At 43.6% G+C, this 23,145-nt stretch overlaps 1 protein-coding gene across 7 annotated transcripts; it reads right to left on the bottom strand.

Moving 5' to 3' along the window:
- Positions 1–2,378: 2,378 nt before the first annotated feature.
- DNAAF1 (dynein axonemal assembly factor 1) lies at positions 2,379–20,277 on the bottom strand. Of its 7 annotated transcripts, none has more exons than XM_084812048.1 (14): positions 20,077–20,170; positions 19,393–19,534; positions 16,805–16,912; positions 15,241–15,367; positions 14,471–14,562; positions 12,786–13,007; positions 11,777–11,943; positions 9,604–9,725; positions 8,877–9,070; positions 7,103–7,363; positions 6,584–6,693; positions 6,370–6,438; positions 4,237–4,606; positions 2,379–3,035 (listed from the first exon to the last, which is right to left on the bottom strand). In XM_084812048.1, exons 2-13 carry the CDS (start codon positions 19,517–19,519, stop codon positions 4,259–4,261), a joined length of 1,947 nt encoding a protein of 648 aa, XP_084668174.1. In that variant the 5' UTR covers positions 19,520–19,534; positions 20,077–20,170; the 3' UTR covers positions 2,379–3,035; positions 4,237–4,258. The 7 variants fall into 7 exon arrangements, 6 of the variants coding, with proteins under 6 accessions (XP_084668174.1, XP_084668176.1, XP_084668173.1 ...); XM_084812050.1 differs by lacking the exon at positions 20,077–20,170 and adding an exon at positions 20,192–20,277 and having other exon boundaries at positions 2,380–3,035; XM_084812047.1 differs by lacking the exon at positions 20,077–20,170 and adding an exon at positions 20,192–20,266 and having other exon boundaries at positions 2,380–3,035; positions 19,390–19,534.
- Between the last annotated feature and the right edge of the window lie 2,868 nt (positions 20,278–23,145).

Here is a 23,145-nt window from a genome sequence, read left to right as displayed (position 1 = left end):
CCATCGTTGGTGCCTCATAAGTAATGGAACAAACCAACATCATGTCAAACTTAAGGATCGCCTTTAATACCTGGAGGAAAATCCTTTGCAGTCAATGACTGCCTGAAGTCTGGAACCCATGGGCATGACCCAATGCTGACTTTCCTCCCTCGAGATGCTTTGCCAGGCCTTTACTGCAGCTGCCTTCACCTGCTGCTTGTTTGTGGGTCTTTCTGCCTTCAGTCTTGTCTTCAGTAAGTGAAAAACATGCTCTATTAGGTTGAGATCAGGTGACTGACTTGGCCATTGAAGAACATCCCACTTCTTTGCCTTGAGAAACTCTTGGGTAGCTTTTGCTGTATGTTTTGGGTCATTATCCATCTGCAATATGAAGCGGCATCCTATCAGTTTGGCAGCATTCAGCTGAATCTGAGCAGAAAGTATGGCCCTATACACTTCAGAATTCATCCTGCTGCTTTTGTCAGCAGTCAGGTCATCAATAAACACCAGTGACCCGGTTCCATTGGCAGCCATACATGCCCATGCCATAACACTGCCTCCACCATGTTTGACAGAGGATGTGGTATGCTTTGGATCATGAGCTGTTCCTTTCTCCATACTTTTCCCATCATTCGGGTACAAGTTAATCTTGGTTTCATCAGTCCAAAGAATCTTATTCCAGAACTGGGCAGGCCTCTTTAGGTGTTTGCTGGCAAAGGCTATTCTGGCCTTTCTGTTCTTGAGCGTTACCAGTCGTTTGCACCTTGTGAAGCCTCTTTATTTACATTCCTAAAGCCGTCTCTTGACTATAGATGTTGACAATGCCATGCCGACCTCCGCAAGAGCGTTCTTGACCTGGCTAGATGCTGTGAAAGGGTTCCTCTTCATCATGAGCAGAATTCTGCAGTCATCCACTTTAGTTGTCTTCCGTGGTCTGCCAGGCCTTTTGCTGTTGCTGAGCTTGCCAGTTAATGCTTTCTTTTTCAGGATGTTCCAAACTGTTGTATTGGCCACTCTCACTGTTTTTGCTATCTCTCTGATGGGTTTGTTTCCTTAGCCTAATGATGGCCTCCTTCACTCGCATGGACACCTCTTTGGGCCTCACGTTGGGAGTTCCAGTGAACAGCTGCCAAATGCAAATGTAACACGCAGAACCACCTCCAGGCCTTTTATCTGCTTGATTGGTCATGGGGCACCCAGGAAACAGGCCACACCTGGCCATGCAGCTGCTTGTCAGCCATTCATTCCATTCCTTATGAGCCACCAACGATGGGTGTGTGTGTGTATGCCACTGGCTGTCCTTCCTGAATGGTTAGTGCCCCACTTTTGTCAAACCCCTTGAATTACAGCTGGAAGTCCTGACTTCGCTCCCATCTGGGTGTGTTTCCTTTCAAATTCAGTGTGGTGGTGTACAGAGGCCAACAGCCAAAACAGTTATCCTTGTTCCAATATTTCTGGCCCTGACTGTATTATCCACTTTCATCTTAAGAACCCTTTGAGGTAGTTTACACCATTTTGATAGGAGCTAGGCCACCGAGGTTGGGGATGGCGGGCTGACATTATTCCATTCCCCATCAACATTGTCCCTAAAAGTGTAGCACTTTAGACATTCACTTGTATGGATGTGTGCGTGCGTGCTTCACCTGCCTTGTGCAAGAAGCCATTCTAGCAGCATCCAGGCCATCACTTTGCATGCTTTTGCAATTATATACACCTGTAAGATCAGGGTGGTGGTGGACACCCTTCTAGAAATAATACTTTTTCTAGAAATAATATTTTTGGGGTCTGCAAAGATGCACACTGCAGAAACAACTGAGATATAAAGTCTTCCATTAAGCATTTGCCAAATTATAGTTTACAGGCAATGTGCAGCCAGATAGTTCCCTGCCCTGTTTTCATGTAACATAGCTGGCCTATGGCCCAAAATACCTCCTTGCAACACATCCCATCTTCAAGATAATACATTGGGAATGGTATTGTGGCCTGAGCAGGGCCAGGAGCCCCAGAATGCAGATATGATTACTTGTGGGGTAATCAGTCGTTGGCAACCTGGCCATGAGGCTGCAGCTTCCTAGCTGCTTTCCTGGGCTGGGGCTTTGGGCAGTCCATATAAAAGCATTTGAAGAGCTGGGTAAAGAGAAAAGTGGACTCTGCCCAAAGGCTCTGCAAGGCTGTTGCATGGTAGCTGTAAAAGGACCAGATGAAAGCCTCTGCTCCTGCTCTATGAAGCCATTTCCCTGCTGGTCTTGCAGAGCAAATGAGGCTGGAGGGGGACCAGTAATTCTCATGCCACCCTGGAGAATGAAAGGCTGAAATAGTGGACGTCTCTACCTAGCTGATGATGGATGAGGATTCAATATGCCCCATAACAAGCAAAATAACAAACAGATGATGCAAGAAGCTGAGAACAAAAAAAACTTTACTTGGGCTGAATTACAAATTAAAACAAACATGTAATAAGCAAAGTAAATGCAGTGACTTGCTACAGACCTTGGGCACGATCCAGCAAAATTGAAGCACGTTTGATTTTAGTGGGCGAAAGTTAAGCACATGGTCAATTCTCTCACTGAAAACAAAGACTCAAATATGCTTCACTTTGGATGGATTATGCTAAAATTAACTATATTTCTGCAAAGATGCAAGAAACTGACATATTTTAAGGGTTGGTCACCTGGCTTCACAGTAATGTGCCTTCATACCTGCATGTCATGTGAGAATTTTTTATGCTTAGTACTTGCAGAAATGAAATGTTTACACCATGGGACTACCTGTTCGGCTCTTGGTCACAGTAACCTTCTAAAGGAAATGCACAGCTGCTGGAAACTGAACTGCTTCACTAGCAGAGCTGGTTGACATGCAAGTCCCATTTGAGAGAGCATTTGCAACTAATTTTTCAAATAACATTACTGTGGAGATAGCATTACAAAATCACACTGAGCTCAATCGATTGCAGGTATCTTGGTCTGTGCTTTATTCATTCCTCAGCCCAATTTATACTTGTTCTCTTCACTTCTTTTCTGGCACATGCTGCTCTGTATCTGCCTTAGAGCTATTACCTGTTAAGAGGTGAAATTTCAGTTAGTTACCATTTGAAAGAGAAGCTACTGTCTCCAAATACCTGTGTGAGTAAGAGGACCAGTTACCAGGCCAGAACTTGCTCCAAAGGCAGGAAGGGTGGTTGAGATTGTTCAGTCTTAACTGGACTGTCTACCACCCGTGGCAGTTTGTTCCCTGAGTGGTTCTCAGGGGAGAAGGCAAGGGCACAGGCTTTTCAGCAGTACCAGGTTTCATGTCACTGCACTGAGCCTTTAATTTCCCTGTATCTTTGGTTAAGGGGAAGGGCTTTGGCAGTTGTGGGGCCTGCTGGGATACAAGGGCTCTGTTAAGCTTTAGAATCAGTTAACGCTCTCAGAGCTTCAGTAGGTCTTGAAGAGCAAGGGTGGGCAACTTGTGGCCCACCAGATGTTGTGCCCTACAACTCTCATGGATCCTTAGCCATTGGCAGTGCTGGCTTAGGGATGATGGCAGTTGTAGGCCAAAACATTTGAAAGGCCACAAGTTGTCTCCCCTGCTGTAGAGCCTGAATTTGGCCATTTCTTATCCCCAGAATCTGGAATCCACTACTGAGTCTCCAGTGCAGATGGGGAATTGTGTCCCCCATCTATCCACTGGACATGCCTGTTCCCTTTTCAGACCCACCAATACCCACCCACTGGCCTTAATGTTGTATGGGGCCTATACAGTACATGACTTTGTGGCCATTGTGTGATTTTATGTGGATAAGCATTATGAGGTTCTGGCCTAGATACACTGGACTCTACGTGCCTAGGTCCTATGTAATGGCTAGGTACACATATGGATGTCTGACTGGCTCTTAGCAGGGAAAGTTGCACCAAGCAGGTGGGCGCAGTCCCGCTCCCCCACCTCAACACACAAGCTTATCTAAACTGGGTCCTCACTGGAAGTGCACACATGACATGAAGTACGTGCCGCTGAAATCAGTGAGACTTACTTCCAAAATGAAGATGGTTAGGCTTCAGATTTTCATATACTGTGATTATGAGTCAGCCACATTTCAATGTGTAGTCCTGGAAAGAGGTGAAGCTACTACAACTGACTTCTTTTAATAATATTTGGATTGCAACAGGGTTGTGAAGATGTAGTGCCCACAAACTGACGAGGCTATGCCCTTATGTTGTTAAAAAACCAAACAGGTGGATCCCGTATCAGGTCTTTGCCTTCTATGTGTGAATTTACCTAGGCAAGGAGAAACACTATCTCAATTTCCCACAACATCAAGGTTTAGTTCATCTGCCTCATTGTGTGGTGATGACTTCAGCAATGAATCCAAAGGTTCTAGAGTAATCTCTTCGATCAAGGGTCTCGGAGGTTTTGCTGGGTGTACTTTGGTTTCCAAGACTTCCTCTTCTTGGGCTAGAAGATCTGCCACAATGGGTCTTAGGGCTTCCTTTGTACCAACTTCAGGTGCCTTACACCCATTTGAGAAGATGGAGGTTGGGATATCTTCTGTTACTATGTTCCCAGAAGTGGCTGTGTTTCCCCCAACTACGTAGTCTCCATCATCACTTACTTCAGCAATCACTTCAATCTTTGGAGGAGACATTTGCTATAAAGGCAAAATAAACAGCTTGAAAGTGTTTTCATCAGTGTAGCCTTGATGCTCTGCCCTCGCATCATTCAAAGGCATTTTGCTTCCCGAAGTACACACACAGTTTAACTACAGTAACCAGGATGTTTGGATTTGCCTAGCACAGAATACCTACAATTCAAACTTGTATTATGCTGATAGCAGTTTAACTGCCAAGGCTTTCCCAAAATAATCCTGGGGAGTGTAGTTTGGTGATGGTGCTCAGATCACCTTACTAGAGATTCCACCCCTCCTAGAACTCCAGTACCCTGTAGAGAGGGAACGACTGTTAAGTCAGTTTGTATGCAGTGTAGATATTCTCCTGCCCCCACAAAATTAGGTTGTTGGTGTGTTTTTTTTAAAGTTTCAGATCTTGCAATCTAGCCTTCTATGAAAATCCTGTGTGTGTGAATCCTATGCACACTTATGCTGGAGCAGGTCCCACTGAATTCAACACCACTTACTCCTGAACAGACATGCAGAGGATTATGCTGTAAGCCAGGAAAAATCAGGATTGTTCAATTTTGCCTGTTCTGCAGCTGTTAATAGGCACAGGAAGAAACTGTTACTGTTGAAAATGGTGTGCAGAAAATGGAGAGGACCTTTTTTCACATTCTTCTCCTGTTTGGCTTAAGGGAAAATATTTATATTTCAGTGCTTGTTGTGGCATATCAAAAGTAAGTTGCATGTATCTACTCCCATGCACAAGGTGTAGCTTAGAACAGACTGCAAGCCAATATGCTCAAGCTTCTCCAGCCTTTGTCCTGAAAGCATCACATGTGCGGTGGCTGTATGAACACTCTTGTACATACAGGGTATATCAGGCACATATACGCATAGGCATGCACAGTCAGCCAATTCAAACGTGCCAATAAAGCACGTGGTAAAATCTTTTCAAGACTGTACCACCAGAATGTAGGTGGGGAATGCAGGGAGTAGACTTCAAGCCTAATTGCACGTTCCTGCCTATCACTGACCTGGTTTGCATGACACATTGGGCGCACCTAGGCTTGTTTAACACCCAATGAACTGCGGTGTGTGCCAGGCACCATTCTGAATACGCAGCCCCTTATCAGGGCGTTGCTGTGTGTCGTCTGAACCTAGCCACCGTGGGTTATTCAAGAATGAAACAACCCTTGCATAACCCACAGTTTGTAGTAGGATTATGTGAGGGTTTAACCCTCAAATAAACCATGGTGGCCAGGTTCAGACGACACGGCAACCCCCTGATCGGGGGTTGTATATTCAAAATGATGCTTGGCATGCAACTCACAGGGAGCCTGGCATATCGTGTGAATCAGGCCACTTTGTCAGAATTGGCCACCCTCCCCTTCTCTAGGATACAACAGACAGGAACAAAGGAAAAACTTTTATTTTTCTGTCCAGAGTGATGGAGGTACACAACCAGCTATAGGCTGGCAACCAACATGAATGGCTTTTCTTATGCCTATTAGATGCCCAGATTCTCATGTACACAATCCTTCTAAAAGCAGGTGTAAATGTGTATGGTAGATATTGAGGGAGGGCAGGGGGGAATATCTGCAAAGCATATGTGGAACATATGCAACTTTAGTGTGACCTGCAGGCCAATATCAAAATGTCTCAAGAGGCTCCTGACATAAACAAATAAAATAAAATAAGATTTTAAAATCCATTGTCCTGTTAGGAACATACCCAAGTTCACTATATAAACCTAGGACCAGGAAAGCAACCTTTTGTGAAAATAACTTTAAAAAAATCACCTTTCTGCTGAAGATCTCCTCCCCTAGTGAGTCTTCGCTGATATCTACATCTTCCAAATCAGGCAGTTCCTAAAAATGGAAGTTATTCTGGGGTTAACTGAAGAAAGTGGTTTTCAAAAACTAAGAGAGTTTGTGGAAATGTGATATAACCTAATGCTGGTATTCTTCACCCAAGCCACATCCCAGCCTCTCTCCCTCCTCAGCCAATACATACATCAAGGAAAAGCTTCTCTGGTATATCCAGCTTAATTTGTTCCATATCTGTTGGGTCAGCAGGTTCAGTAAGCAGTGGCCCCGGTGTAGCCATCTTATCTACTGGCATCTCTAAAGAAAGAAACAAACTGCTTAGTAGCTCCAGATTCAATTACATGAGAGGCCTATACTGTATGATATTCTTGGTCTTGACACCTCTTGGGTCATCAAGTATCACTCTGTTTTGCTGCACTGCTATATTCAACTATGTAGAAGGGAGTCTGCAAACATGTGGAATGCTACCAAATGGAAGCTTGTTTGCACCCTGCCACAAGCGTGGATGTATTGTTAGGAATGTACTGTTAGGCTCACGAATACACCATGCCCACCCATTCTCCCATACAAATGCTGCTCCTAAGTTTCCTTGGCAAACTTGCGTTTGTTGAGTTAACTTGTAGTTTGCCATCACTTCTAGCAAAACCAGGATTATGTTTGGCAAAGAATCACCACTGCTCTTCCGTTTGTCTGCAGATGCCATTACCTTCTTCAATAAGACTCAAGTTTGAACACATGTCAAAGCCTGTTTCTTGTGCTCCCTGTTGGCGATTATCTGGATGACTACTCTCTGGTCTATCCAACAGATCTCCTGAGCTTCCTGTTGCAGACAGAACCTCCTCATGGGCATTCATGGTTTCCTTCACAAATTTCTCAATCTTTTGCTTTGTTTCCAATTCTTCCAAAGTATTAAAAGCCTGTACTGTATTGTCTGTCACAATGTTGTTGCTTGAAGATGGGATTTCCCCTAGAACAGGCCAATGACCAATAAAAGCCAATTACCTGCAAGTAGCTTTAATTCCTCTGTTTATGTTGAGCACCATTTCATCGAAAAGTACACAAAATGGGAAAGCGTCACCTCTCCTGATCCATGCTTTGAGGTTAGGGAAGCTCTTAAAGACTGTCTCCTGGCTTCCCCAACCTGAGCAAGAAGGTGGAACAATCTCTCATTCCAAATCTGCAAACAAACTGAGCCCAGACTTCTGCTTTTAAAGTCACTCCAAGGTGATCTTCCCCTTTATTTCCTATAGTAAGTTGGGCTACTATGGCACAATATACAGTTAATGCAAAGCAGAGGTTAAAATATTCCTCAAAGCAAGCTGGAAACAGACAACAGTTTTTCAAAAAGAAGCAAAGGTGGCCATGCTGGCCGTAAGAAGTCCAACATTCGTATTTGTGTAATACCTTTATTATGCCTACTGAAAGGAAACAAATGGTGTGCTAAAAACTGGGCAGTTCTCCAGATCTCTTAATCAGGCAAGGTGTTACAAAAAGCAGGTTGGAGGAGAGGGAGGGAAAAGAGCCGACTTATTGTTGAAGTCACTGTGTCTGCATGATCACAGTCTTGAGATGGAATTGGGGAGGAAGGATCTGCGGACATTCAAGTGAGGCTCTTGCAGGTGATGCAATGGTTTTGGTTTGCACCTGGAGCTGCCCCTAGGACTGCTAAAAGCAAGGAAGCTGGAAAATGTTGACCTCCCCCTTTTAAGTATAAAATCCAGCTGTTGCTCATTCCATCTCAAGACTGTGATCATGTACACACCATGACTTCAACATCAAGTCAGAGTTTTTTTTCTCCTTGCCTCTGTTTTTTCTAACATCTTGTCTTATGAAGAGACTTGGAGATCTTGAAAATTTGCACACATTTTTGTATCCCAGAGTGTCTGTCCCAAATATGCTTCCTTGCACTTCTAGGGATGCCCTATTCTGCAGGCCATCACTTTTGGAGCTTAGGTTGGCAGCTACAAAGATGTGGTGTCCCAGCTGTGGAACTCCCTCCCCCTGGAGGTTTATTTGATCTAATAATTAGTTTCTTTCCAAAAGGTTGTGATGATTTTCCTTTTTTGGAAGGTATTTAGAATGTTCTCATTTTTAGTTTTACACTGTTCTGTTTTATTGTGATTATTAAGAAATTTATATCCTGCTTTTCTCCTCCAAAAATGGAGTTGCTCAAAGCAGCGTACAGAATATAAAAAGCATAAAAACAATAATCAGTCATTAAAACATGATTATAACAAACTAAGAGCAGCAGAAGACAAAAACACAAAGAACCCAAACTAGCAACAACACTATAGTAATGTATGATTGCATTATTGGTACTGTTTTTGGTTTATTAACTGATAACTTGCTAGATGTTAGAACAAGGTAGACAAGAAATGTTAATAACTTTTTTTAAAACTTAAATCACCAAAGCTTTACTTAGTTACGTTCTGAATTGGCATTGTGGCACAGTACTATTGCTCAAATGCTTAACCACAAACCTTCTTGTTGGCCAGTTAATGTTCCAGCTCTTCCTTCCATTTCCCACTGTCTTCTCTTTTCTTCAGCTCTTTGCCGGACTGCAGCAAGAGCATCAAAACTTTCTTGAATCTTCTTTCTTTCTTTGGAGTCCCATGTTTCCCTTTCATTTTTTTCAGCTTCACGGCCACCTGTAGCCCAGGCTTCTGCACAGGCTCTGATGAGAACAGGAAACATTTCCATCAGACGCTTGGAACCATGTTCCCCTGATTTTTGTGGAACTTATTTCCACATAGTGGGCTGGTTCATACATTTGACTGCTTTCATATCTGAGAGCATGCAGAGCTGCTGTTGGGCTTGCCATCTGGCTAGACTTGCAGGGAAGTGCTATTGGCGTGAACAGTGCCTCCATGTGGGTGGGTAAAAATGCTACAAGATTTCAGGATAAGCTACCTCAGTGGATGTAAACAGTGCCTCTATGGAAGTCTAACCATAAGCTCACTCTCCTGAGGTGATTGCTTGGGGGCTGTCACATGTATAAACTGGCCCTATTTGTTTAGGATCAGCGTTTTAGTGCTTTGCAGACCATTCTGTTTTTTTATCTTTGTTTTAATCGTGTAACAATTCCACCAGGTTAGTTGTCAATATTCCCATTTTACAGATAAATTAGCCAGAAATGATGAGATTATTAATATTCTATTAGACTGGCCAAGAAAGGACAGCTCTTTCCCCTCTCTATCCCTATTTTACCTGTCCTTTGGAAAAACTGGCCTGTCATCCAAATATGTCAGATGTTTCAATCGGATGGTAAGTGTCCTCCTATAGTTAGCAATTTTCTTAATTACTTCATTTCCCATTAAGTTCAATACACGCTGCAAACAAAAGAGCAAAATAATTTTGATGTAAAACGAAGATAGTAGGAATCATGTTTGTATGTTATGTGAATCCAAGGTAAAACTAAAGGTAAATACATTAATAAAATCTTATTTTCAGAGGAAACAGTGGAGTAATGTCAATCCTTTAATCCCCAATACCTTACTGTATGGAAAATAATTGGCCATGCTCCCCCTCCTTACCTCTGCCTCTGTTGGCTCCTTTGTGAGATTTTCCAGACTGTAAGCCCCATGAGACAGGGACTTGTTTTCTCATTTTTTGAAAAGTGCCACATACATAGATGGTGATATTATACATAAATAATAATAGTAGTAATATCCAAAGAAAGAAAGTTTCTAGAAACATAAGATTGTTAGCTCCTTGGAGGAGGAACCTGATTTCTTTTGCTTATGTTACTCTATGATATGCCACATACGTTGATGGCTCAAGTCTTTTTGAGGAACCTGATGGAGGGCAAGAATTTCTACACTTTGAGATAAATTACAATTTAAAAAACAAGTTAAAGGAAAGATCATCTCTTTTTCATCTGCTGTCCAGAATAGTGATTTCCCTTCAAATGTCTAACCGTGTTGGTTGTTCTCAGCCCCATTCATCAGGCAGATGCTAAATTTCACTCTCTGATTAGTGAATGAGGGGTGAAATCCTATGCATATTCAGACAGAATATTTAGACATTTATAGATAATATGAATTACCATATAATCAGTAGATTAAATATTTAGGGCGCAATCCTATGCACGTTTAAACAGAAAAAAGTCCTACAACTCCTAGCATTCCCCATATAAACCCCATATAAAGTCCTACAACTCCTAGTGTTCCCTATGTAATTCCCTGTGTCTGTAAATGCTAACAATAAGCATTGTCAATAACTATTGACAATAATTCAGATACTACAAGAGCAAGTCAAATTACACTATGTGCTCCTGTCCTATGACTGATAGCTCAGTCACAGAATGTGAGTTTTCTCCATGGGAGCGGATGAAAGGCAGGACTGGATTGACCACTACAGAGATTTACTATTTATATACAAGCAAAATGAATATCACTATGTTGTGTGTCCTGTTCAGCAGGATGGGTATGTTTGTGGAGGGAGAGCTTTTACATTGCAAATGCAGGGGAAGAATCCTCTCTGTCCCTTCATTGAAACCTACCTAATGTTCACACAGAGAAAATTCTGAGGCAAAAGCAGGTTTCTTGGATACATGAACCCGTTATCTATTTTTCTTTTTTGCTGTGGTTTGCAGCATCATTCCCCCCTCCCCCTTCTGTTCAGGTGTCACTTTTCTCTCTGGGCTTCTTCACTGAATGATCCTCACCAATCAGGAATCACCCAAGGAATGCAATGATATCACAGCATTATTTCACCAATTAGATCTGGCTATGTGATAACATCACTAAGGACAAACAAGGTCTACATTTTGGCCTTAGTTTGAATCTTCTCAGATTACATTTTTGCACACTTTTGAGCTGCCACTTAACTGCCAAAAGGTGAGGCAGGGGATGCAAAGATATTTACACACACACACCTCAGATATATTTCTGTTCACTCTACATATAAAGATTTGCTGCATCCCACTAAAGGATCCCTGTAAATGAGCATTCCTGTAAGTGACACATAGTCTACCATGTGTCAGAGAGAGAGAGGACAAGGTTTGCTGTTGCTGTTAAAGGGCAGTTTTCCCCACAGACATGGATGGCATCCATTCCCTCATATGGAAGCAAGTGAAAGGGTGCACTCAGGCTCTGAGCAAGGATCTAAATCTAGGCAAGGATCTAAATCTACTATCTGCCCTGTGTGGCCCCATTAAGTCTGTTTGATTCACCCCACAAATGTGCTCATATCTGCATAAGCCCCATCTGGGATTCTGTTCTTTGATCATGCTAGAGTGTTGTAGTACTTTCTTTCCCTGAGGTACCAGATACAGCGCAAGTCCTCCCCCTGTGCAATAAGTTAAGAATGGAAGAGGGTCACTGTATGCCTAAGGAATAGTGGATCAGATGATATAACCTCAGAGCTATATTCTGCTTACCAAATCAGGCATGGTCTCCAGGACATCTAAAATATTTGGATCATCTAGCCTGTTGTGAGAGAGATCAAGAACACTAATACTTGGGCATTCCTGTAAGTGCTGTATGTCTTCGACTGTTTGTAACATATTGTGAGCAATCTGCAGAGTGTGCAGATCTTTCAAACAAGCTGTTGAAGAATAATGATAGTTAGAGAAAATAAATTCAGACAATCTTCTTTGCAAAATCATCAAATGGCAACTCTCACTGGGCTCTAACAGGTCCTAATATTATAGTCCTATGGTCCTTGTGACACACTGCAATCCTACATTTCTTCAGGACTTCCACTCATGTCATAGCAGGACAATAAGATTATACTATGAGGACCAGTGAGAGCCAAGTCAGGGTTGCCAATTTCAGGCATGTGAGCAAGGTTCTCAACAAATTTAGGATTCTGATTGTGGATATTCAAGATTAAAATGCAAAAAAGAAAATATTGCAGCTTAAGAATATCTGTGTGGCTATCTTCACATTTTAATACTTGATAGTGATTACAGCAGCAAAGACATTTCTCTTTAAATGCAGGCTGCATGACTATAAAGCTGAAATATGAAACACTTGTTAGAAATGCAAGTATAGAGGTTATGCCTGTTAACAACAGTGCAAGAGACAATGGGTTTAAATTTCAGGAAGGGGAATATAGATTAGGTGTCAGTGAAACAGAATAGTTTGCATAAAGAAAGGTTCTCCAGCATTGCTTTTCTTGGACACTTAAAAGCATATGGCTGTAGAGATTAGCTCAGCCTTAGTGCTGGTGAGGAGACTAAATTATCCTCTCTGATCCTTGTAGACCAAATTATCCGTCCAATATCGATTCAGAAGGCCTACAGAGGCCATCCAGAAATTGCGATGGAAATGTCTTGCTCTGTATTGTAACACAGAGGCGCCGCTACACATGGCTGACAATAACAACATGAAATCATGAAGCATTTAGATGAAAGATCGTATTTCAGTGAGGGTGGAGATTCTTACAGAGGTTTTCAATGGTCTTGACGTAGTTGTTGCTGAGGTTGAGAGAGTCTAGCTTTTTCAAAGGTTCAAGGTTCTCAATTTTATGAATCAAATTGAGCTGCAGATAAAGGCAACGCAAGTCTGTCTGTGCAGTCAGGTTCTCAATCTTTGTCAGGCCATTGCATTCCAGCCACAGGCATTTCAATCCTGTGTATTCTTCCAGGTTCTCCAGTCGATCAAATCCTACAGGGAGAAAAATTGAGGAGTGGATTCAGAGAGGGGCCCTCAGTAAACATAATGGAAGCATGACCCATATCTTAGAATGGGGTTGTGTTGTACTGTAAAATGAGAGTGGGGTGTGATTTTAAAATGGAGGACTGGTAGACATGAGGGTGCTGAACCCCTTCTCTCCCTACCACAATTCTCCTCCAGCAGCCAGATTTCTCCTGGCTGGGATTATTTCTGCTTTTGGAGCCTGGTTGGTTGGGAGGTAACTTGGGGGGCAAACGGGGCAGGTGAGGGAAGAGTTTGGAACTCCCCCCTTGACTGCTGCTCCTCCACACTCCCTTTTACCTCGGTGCGTCACAAGATACCTTCTAATGCATGACCTATCATTGGTGCATCTCGTTAGGGCCAGAGAGCGTTAAACAGAGACTACTGTACTCCTACCAACGTTCAGGCAAAACTCTTTGGTGCCTAACAAAAGTTTTAATGTGGGTAAACAGAAAGAAATATCAAGTTGTACATGATGCAACCATTTTTAAAGACAGAAGAATGTCTAAGAGCAATAACAGATGGCAGCTAGGCTTGCCAGGGCCTTACCCAGAAGGAGTACATATACCTTTGTATCAGGTCTGGGCAACTTGTGGCCCTCTAGATGTTTTGGCCCACAAATCCCATCATCCTTACTATTGGCTATGCTGGTTAGAGCTGATGGGAGTTGTGGGCCAAAATATCTGGAGGGTACTTTGGTCCACCCCCGCTTTAAATGCACCAAGGCATGGAGAAAGGCTGCAGTTGATACTCCACCTGCTCTTTTCCTTTACTAGTCCTCTTAAGGCACAACCCTATGCATGTTTAGAGAAAAAAGGCTTACAACTTAATAGGTAAAGTAGGTGGAACATGAGATGAAATCATACTTCAGAAAATACTGAACTACTCCAGCTTTGAAAGAGCAGTTGAGAATTGCTCTTGAATGCCCACAATGGAGGCATTCAAGATGAAGCTGGACAGCCATCTGTCAGGGATGCTTTGACTAAGATTCCATGCACTGAACAGGGGGTTGGACTCGATGGCCTTGTAGACCCCTTCCAACCCTAATATTCTTTCATTAACTCCCAGCTTTCCCTAGCCAGCTGTGCTGGCTGGGGCATGCTGGGAACTGTAGGCCTTTTCTCTCTCCAAACATGCATAGGATTGCACCCGGACTCACCCTTTCCCCCCCACATTGGGGACAGCAGGATCCTAGTTTTGTCTCACAGCATGTGGGGAAGGTGGAGGAATGGGGTGAGAGGTGCAGCAACTGCAACCTCCTGCAGCACATTTCAAGGTACTTGATTCTGAAACATTTATTCATATATTTATATACACCAACCCAGATCCATTCTGTACGCTATTTCAACAAATTACATTTCTACACTCTCATGGGTTTTTTGTAAATGTCCATTGACTTAGCTGAATTATAACTTGCAGCAATTGGCCCTTACCTTTGTAATGGAGATAGAGGGTGTCGTTCAAACATGGGGTCATATATAATTTATGCTGTTTGCAGAGGTCCCTCAGTAGCTTTTTGGTCATCCTAAAACATTAACAAGTGTGAGTCTCTGAAAAAGACCTTAGTTATAAAGCACATACTCCACAAGTTCCATCTAGTCCTAGGACCATTCAAGAACTGGTTACCAGACACTGATCTAGCTTCAACCTTTGGTTAAAAGTTAACCTAGGTTGACCATGGTCAGGGCCAGTGTAGACAACACTTGTTGTTGTTCAGTCGTTCAGTCGTGTCCGACTCTTTGTGACCCCACGGACCATAGCACGCCAAGCCTTCCTGTCCTCCGCTCTCTCCCGGAGCGTGCTCAAATTCATATTCATTGCATCGGTGATGCTATCCAGCCATCTCATCCTCTGCCACCCCCTTCTCCTTTTGCCTTCCATCTTTCCCAGCATCAGGGTCTTTTCCAGGGAGCAGACATAACACTACACCACGGTTAACAGATTTTGTCCTACTCAGAGTACAGCAATTGAAATTAATGGGTTTTATACAAGTCATGACTAATTTAAGTCCCACTGATTTCAATGGGTCTACTTTAAGTAGGAATACATCTGGATCAACCCTCCAGCAAAGGAAAGACTGGAGAACTCACATGGGGGGAGAGTCTATTTTTGATCTCTCAACTGTGGTTAAGAGAATGGCAATTCTAGTTTTATAATAATATTGTTTTGTCTGTTAAAAGAGTATTAATAGAAAGTAAATTACCTCATACCACCTCGGTTTAATTCTGACTTTTTGCAGGATGAGTCACTCGCTGGCATATCATTACCACTTGCATTCTTCTCATTCTGTTGATGTCTGTCAGTCACAGAGTTGTCTCTCTTCTGTGGTGCTTGAGCATCATATATGAAAATTAAACATTTGGATTCTTAGGGATCCAAGAAATTCAGTTTAACAACAGAAACTTAAATTCAGTCTGGAATCCAGTGCATAAGCCAATTGTTATATGACATCTGGTATACAACTGCAGTGTAACTGATAAATACATGCCATCCTTCCTTGGAGGAAAAGTTCTCCTGGAATTTTAGGAAATAGTTGATTTTGCTTTATTGGACTTGCAGGTAAGGCTACTGAGAAATTGCTAACCCACTCTCTTATATGAAATGCAAATGCCAAATATTAATGATAAATAGCTAAGAATTTTGAAATGTAAATAAGTAAAAAGCAATCATTATATTAAAGGGAAAACACACAAACACAAGCAGGTTCACAATGAATTCTGGGTAGCTGGTATAAAAAAATAGTTGTCAAGATGACCTGGATGCTGAGTTAAGCCCTGAGTTAAAGCCCAAGGTTATTTGCATAATGAACAGATGTGAGACTGTATTATTCCAGGTCAACATGTACTTGAAGTTTTTGCTTATCAATTAATGAGTAAAAAAAATGTGTAAGGTATACACACCAAAAATCATAATATACAGATGCATAGAAAAAAATTAGACTTAGATTAAGTAGGCAAAGTTTGAGTAAGGAGTTATCTTTTTAAAGGTATGACACAGAATTGATCTTATCTAGCCTGAAAGGTATATGTGTAAGCCTTTTTTTTGGTACGTTCTATTTTTTTTAGGAATGTTCAGTAACAATAAGATAATTAAGATTTTGAGCCCTAATTTATGGGATAGTAGATAATGTTAGCTATGAGGTAATTTCTGCACAAAAAGGTATAAATATGTGCTGATTTTAGGATGTGGGAGCGTCTTATTAAAAGCTCACCAGGCCTGTGTACCTGAATAGCCTATTCAGAATTAAATGGAGAACTTGGTTCTTAAAATGAAATCTCTCCTTTTTAAGCTATTAGGACTATAAATTTAAGACCAAGAAATGTTTAGGAAATTCTGTTTTTTGCCTTCTACAGCAGCCTCACATGTAGAAACTGAGCAGGAAACCCCCCCGCCATTACCTCCCCTCCCTTATCTCTATGCCAAAAAAATCCGAAGCCTCCCATGATCACAAAGTGTATACTGCTAGAAACTGAGGACAAATAGCAGGGGGTGGCCGCTGCATCATACCCTGCCTTTGAACTTCCAAGTTATCTAGCTTGCCACTGTTGGAGTCAGAACACTGGACTAAATGGATCTTTCATCCAATCCAGAAAAGCAGTTCTTATGCTCTTAAAAGCATGTGCTAAATTTCTGCATAGCAAACTGCTCTTGAAGGCACAGGAACAAGGCCAATAAAAAAGGTGGCAATAGTATGTGGCCCTAATGGAAACTTAATGTACTAAGTTAGTTCATAGCTCTGAAACTTACTTATTTGTCCATGTAATTACCTGGTTCTCCATTGCTGTAATCATTCCCAAGCATTTCCAAGTTTAGTTGCTTATTATTAATACCCTTTTCTGTCCCTTGTTCTACTTCTGGCAGTTTAGGCTGTAGTTCTAGAATTTAGAGATGGGAATAATTAAACATTAAACAGTGTTGAATTATGCTATCTCCAACAAAAAAAAATGGGCATTCCGGAAAGGGGCTTCTAGATTCATATTGCTGCATGCATCTAAGGCTTTTCTACATGAGGCTTTTAGCCCATTGCTTTACCAAGGCTTCTGCTTCCAGATTCTTTGTGGGATTAAGACCAGATCCTTTACACGTTTTTTCCCAAAGGGGTTTCTTTCTCTGCCTTGCTATATGTTCCATTGAACAACCACTAGGTGGCACTATGGCATAGTAGAACTGCACAACTACACTAGGGTTTCATTCTGCCATTTCCAGATAATGCCAGACTTTCCTTGATCATCCCCCCGCCCGGGAGAAATGCTTGAAGAGAATGGGCGAGGCCCTGGAGGATGACGATGTCATGCAGAGCTCCAGCAAACTACAGTGAGAAATCATGAGCATGCAATAAATGCCTCATATAGAAAGGCTCCTAGTGGCCACAGATGGGGATATCTACCATTATCCCCTCAAATGAATCAGTTTCTACAGGGATTCACAATGTAATGTGTATCTGCATATGTGACTCCCCCTTGATGGAGAGCGTATAGCCCACAAAGAACTATTTCAAAAACACCCACAAAGGAAAATGACAGGGCACTCTTGTGGTTGGAGTGGGGAACAAGGAATGTGTAACTTTGCTGGCGTTTGTCACATTTTGTTCTGTTACATTTTTAAAGGATTAGACGAGTGCTCCTATGATTGAGAGGGACAGAAAGGCAGCGCTCAGCCTAATTAAATTTTTAAAACCCTTAAAATGATTAGAGCACAGGGATGGGAATGGAGTTATGGCACTTGTCATCGGAGTTAATCTACATGTGCTCTTGGTACTTGCACAACCACAGTCGACACAGCACTGAAAGGATAATATATATGTTGGCTGAGGAGAAGAAAGCATTTTCTCAGGAACAGGATTCTGTGATTTAAATGCTAGAAAAATGCCAGGATCACTCAGTACTACACTGAGGAAAGCCACCTGGATCACCAGCAGCAAAGAAGTAATGACTGAGCATTTATTCCACTAAAACAGTTTGTCTGGATAAGCTCTATGTGATCGGGATAGGCTTTATGTAGAAGAAAAGACTTGGGCTTGAAAAAGGAAATAGGAAGGGAGGCTGAGGTGAAGTTCAACTAGCAGTAGACAGTAAAGAGCATGTATGGGGGAGACAGGCAGTGGGGCAGTGATAGGAGATCAAACCAAGGCAGATATTTCCCAAGGGAGGTATTTCAGATGAACTTCCAAACAAACTTTTTGCTGGGAGGCAAAACATCTCAAAAACCAATAGATGCATTGGCTATCTGGGAATGATTCCTAAACACCACTGCATAAGCAACCAGTCACCCTTCCTTTAATGCATTCCAATTGCCATGGAGAAATGTAGTCTCTAGAAGTAACCAATGAATTCCAAGAGACATTCGGTGTCATTCATTTTAGTACCTCTGCTAGTACAGGGGTCCCCAACCCCAGGGCCATGGACCGTTACCAGTCCGTGGCCTGTTAGGAACTGGGCTGTACAGCAGGAGGTGAGTGTAGGGGTGTGCGAAACCCCCTTACCTTGGGTCCATGGGGGTCCGTGGGGGGAGGAGGCGATCTGTCCCCCCCCCCCCCCCGGAATCCTCGCTGGCCCCGGCCGGCTCCGCTCCGTGTATGCGGAGCTGCCGGCCGGCTCCGGCCACTGGCGGACTTCCGGACACTGGGATGCAAATGGCATCTGCTACGCAGATGCCATTTGTGTCCCAGCGGCAGGAAGTCCGCCAGCAAAACCATCCCCCCCGGTCCATAGAAAAATGGTCTTCCACAAAACCAATCCCTGGTGCCAAAAAGGTTGGGGACCGCTGTGCTAGTACATTGGTGGCTTGGGAGCTTGAAGGTGACAAGATCTCAAGATGTGATATAACAGTAGCAAGGAGTAAACACTCATTTTAGTGGACATGTTCCAGCAAAATTGGAGCCCAATCCTATTGACTGTGCTCTTGATGATCGTAAGCCCCTGAACTTGGAGGCTTACAATCATCCTATGAAGGGTGGGAGGAGTGGCGGAGGTGATCTTTGCCTCCCCATCCTCCCACCCTGCATTTTTTGCTAGATGGGCTTTTTTGACAGAGGAGGGAAGGAGGGTAGAAGAGACTCAGGGCAACTCATATCCTGGCCTCTCCAATCTCCACGCCTCCCAGCCCACCAAAATGCTCCGTTTGACTTCCTGACCTTGGAGGCCAGCTGGTGCAGTTCTTTCCATGCCAGCTACGGGGGAGAGCAGGTTGTATTTCCGACTTCCCCCTCTGAGGCTGGGGCACTGTCTTCGATCTCAGATCGGGGAATCTGAAGTATCCTATGGCCCCTCAGACGCTGTCTAGGTGCCATACGATTGCTCCCTTACTTCATGTTCAAAGCTCACATGTATATGCCACCTTTCCAGGCAACAACTACCTGCTTTTATTACGTTGTCCTCAGTGTTGGAGGGAGCATCTGCCTGTCCACAGTCTTTCATCTCTTGGTCATTCCCAACCTCAGCAACAGCCTCGCCTGATGTGGATTCCTCATTGGGTGGACGCATTCTGACGTGCTCCTACTGAAAGAGAGAACAAGAAATTTGCAGTACAACCTGTTTACCCAGAAGGGCCCCATCGAAGTTACGTAACTTCACGAACTGATACCTAAATGTGCTTGCTTCCCTTTCCCCTCCCCTTTCCTGTTGTATCGTGTCTATTTGAGCAGGGACTGTCTTAGATAATCTCTGTGGAGCGCTTAGAAATTTTTAGGCACTTTTATACGTGAGTAATAGCAACAATATTTATTTATTTCATTTCATTTCTATACCGCCCAATAGCCGAAGCTCTCTCTGCTGGGGCTTGCTTTTAAGTAAACAGGCAGTGACTGCTCTGTTAATCTGCTGGTTTTTAAGGTGCGACAAGACCACCGTGGTTGCTTTTGCTGCAAGGGACTAAAACGGCTTAGGCCACGGAAAGTAGTGGAAAGGTGCCTCTGGGCATGTGCAGAGCTTATTTCCTTCCCGCGACGAGCAGCCCCAGCCTGATGCCCCCCAACTAAGCGGGGCTTCCAAGCAAGCTCCAGCGCCCCCCTCCTCCCAGGATGTCACCACTTAACACCCACAGCCTCGTTGCCCCCCTCAACGTCCCTTCTTCGCCCCAAGGCCGCCTCGCGCCCCACTCAACGCTTCCTTCCAACGGCTTCTCCCCGTTACTATGGCGACGGCGCGCCGACGCACGAGCAGGCGCACAGAGGCAGGCCCGGGGACGTCCCTTGGCCCCGCCTCCTATGTCCGCCGCGTCGTCGTCTTCTCCCGCGCCACCCGCCCTTCCTCCAAATCGAGGCTAAGCTGCAGAGATATGAAAAAATGAAGAGGCGTCTCACTGCCTCTCTATATAGAAGGTTTCCGGGTTCCAATCTCAGAACAGATGTCTAGAGTAAACACTGGAACACTGTTATGCCACGTGGTACCTTCTTTGGTATCTTGATAAAATAGCTAAGAGCAGAGACATCGCACTGGCAACAAAGGTCCGCGTAGTTCAAGCAGTGGTATTCCCCGTAGTCACCTATGGCTGCGAGAGCTGGACCATAAGGAAGGCTGAGCGAAGGAAGATCGATGCTTTTGAACTGTGGTGCTGAAAGAAAATTCTGAGAGTGCCTTGGACTGCAAGAAGATCAAACCAGTCCATGCTCCAGGAAATAAAGCCAGACTGCTCACTTGAGGGAAGGATATTAAAGGCAAAACTGAAGTACTTTGGCCACATCATGAGAAGACAGGATACCCCGGAGAAGATGCTGATGCTAGAGAAAGTGGAAGGCCAAAGGAAGAGGGACCGACCAAGGGCAAGACGGATGGATGATATTCTGGAGGTGACGGACTCGACCTTGGGGGAGCTGGGGGTGGCGACGGCCGACAGGAAGCTCTGTCGTGGGCTGGTCCATGAAGTCACGAAGAGTCGGAGGCGACTGACCGAATAAACAGCAACCATTTTTGGGGGGGCGGTATCATAGAAGAGTAGGGTTGGAAGGGGCCTACAAGGCCATCGAGTCCAACCCCCTGCTCAACGCAGGAAGCCTGATTCCCAGGCAGTCTCCCGTCCAAGTACTAGCCAGGGCTGACTCTGCTTAGCTTCTGAGATCAGACAAGGTCAAATGTCTCAGTGTGTAGGGCTTAGTTATCGTAGAGTCATAGAATAGTAGGGTTGGAAGGGGCCTATGAGACCATCGAGTCCAACCCCTGCTCAATGCAGGAGTCCAAGTCAGAGCATCCCTGACAGATGGCTGTCCAGCCTCGCCTTGAATGCCTCCAGTGAGGGAGAGCCCACCACCTCCCTAGGTCATGGGTTCCACTGTCGTATTGCCCCGATCCTCAGTTTATTATTACAGTCGTCGTCGTCATCATCATCATCTTCATTTCTATACTGCCCAATAGACACCATTTTCTGGGTGGTTCACCAAAACTGCACATCACAATACAAGATAATAAAAACACAATATAAAGTCTCTAACCTACAAAATTTGAAAAAAGTTAAACAGCTAAAACAGTTACCATAAAATGCTGAACCTGATAGGAAATAACTGACATAAAGGCCTCATCATATCCCACTAAATGCCTGGGAGCAGAGGACAGTCTTACCCTGGCTGGTGCAGAAAAGGTGACAGTATTGGCACCAGGCAGGCTTCAGTGGGGAGATTGTTCCGTAATCGGGGCCACCACCGAGAAGGCCCTCTCCCTTATTGCCACCTTCTGAGCCTCACTCAGAGGAAGTACTCAGAGGAAGGCCTCAGATGTAGCGTCTGGGTAGGTTCAGGTTGGGAGAGGTGCTCTGTCAGGTATTGCAGTCCTGAGCCATGTAAAGCTTTATAGGTTAAAACCAGCATCTAAATTGGACTTGGAATCATAAAGGCAGCCAGTGCAGGTGGGCCAGTTTAGTTCTTCGGGTTTGGTTTTATATATGTGTTGGGTTTTCAGATCTTTCCTTGTTTTTCTACTCTGATTTTATTTTGTTTTGAACTTTTAAAGGTTTTATATTACGTTTTATCATGTATTTCAGGGTTTTAATTTTTGTGAATGGCCCAGAGATTTGGCTGTTGGGTGGTACAGAAATGTAATGAATTTAAACAATAATAACAGTAATAAAAATAAACACATCCCAGACCCAAGCACCTTCAGATCAGTATAAGGTTTTGCACATTTCAAGACAGCAGTGCTATTTATAGAGACTCACTCCATAATGTATCCTGAGAGATATTTCATGAAAAGAACGGAAGGGAGAGAGGGATTTTTCTGTTTCCTTTTCCTTTCAATAAAGGGAACGTATACTATGATCCTCATCAGAAACACTTCTTCAGTTAAGGGCACAACCCTATGCATGTTTAGCCTGGCTGGGGGATGCTGGGAATTTAGGACTTTTTTTCTGTCTAACCATGCATAGGATTGCACCCTAAGATCCCTGAGCAGTTTTTGCATTGGCTAGTGTGCATAATGTGCTGGAGGAAAATTCTGAGAGTGCCTTGGACTGCAAGAAGATCAAACCAGTCCATACTCCAGGAAATAAAGCCAGACTGCTCACTTGAGGGAATGATATTAAAGGCAAAACTGAAGTACTTTGGCCACATCATGAGAAGACAGGACACCCTGGAGAAGATGCTAATGCTGGGGAAAGTGGAAGGCAAAAGGAAGAGGGGCCGACCAAGGGCAAGGTGGATGGATGATATTCTGGAGGTGACAGACTCGACCTCGGGGGAGCTGGGGGTGGCGATGGCCGACAGGAAGCTCTGGCGTGGGCCAGTCCATGAAGTCACGAAAAGTCGGAAGCGACTGACCGAATAAACAACATGTGCATAATGACAATTATTGCTGCGCATAGGTAACCCTTTCAAGTCATATGTTTGGAATCCAGAAATGTACCTCTAATAACACTGGATGGTGTCTCCTTCTCTCTTCAATATTGGCATCTTTGGATTGTATTTAAGTCCTCGAGGGTACAATCCTATGCACGTTTAGACAGAAAAAAAGTCCTACAACTCCCAGCATCCCCCAGCCAGCCATGCTGGCTGGGGGATGCTGGGAGCTGTAGGGCTTTTTAAATAGAAATATAATTTATATTAATATAATATAAAATATATTATATATACAATATATTACTATAAAAACGTAGATTCTCTTGCCCCAATATATTTGGGGACACA

This window comes from Heloderma suspectum, chromosome 8 (assembly GCF_057233095.1).
Source record: "Heloderma suspectum isolate Gila_16-S chromosome 8, 16-S_ref, whole genome shotgun sequence".
Lineage (NCBI taxonomy): Eukaryota > Metazoa > Chordata > Lepidosauria > Squamata > Helodermatidae > Heloderma > Heloderma suspectum.
Note: the sequence above shows the minus strand (reverse complement) of the source record. Positions and strands in the feature narration are given on the sequence as shown.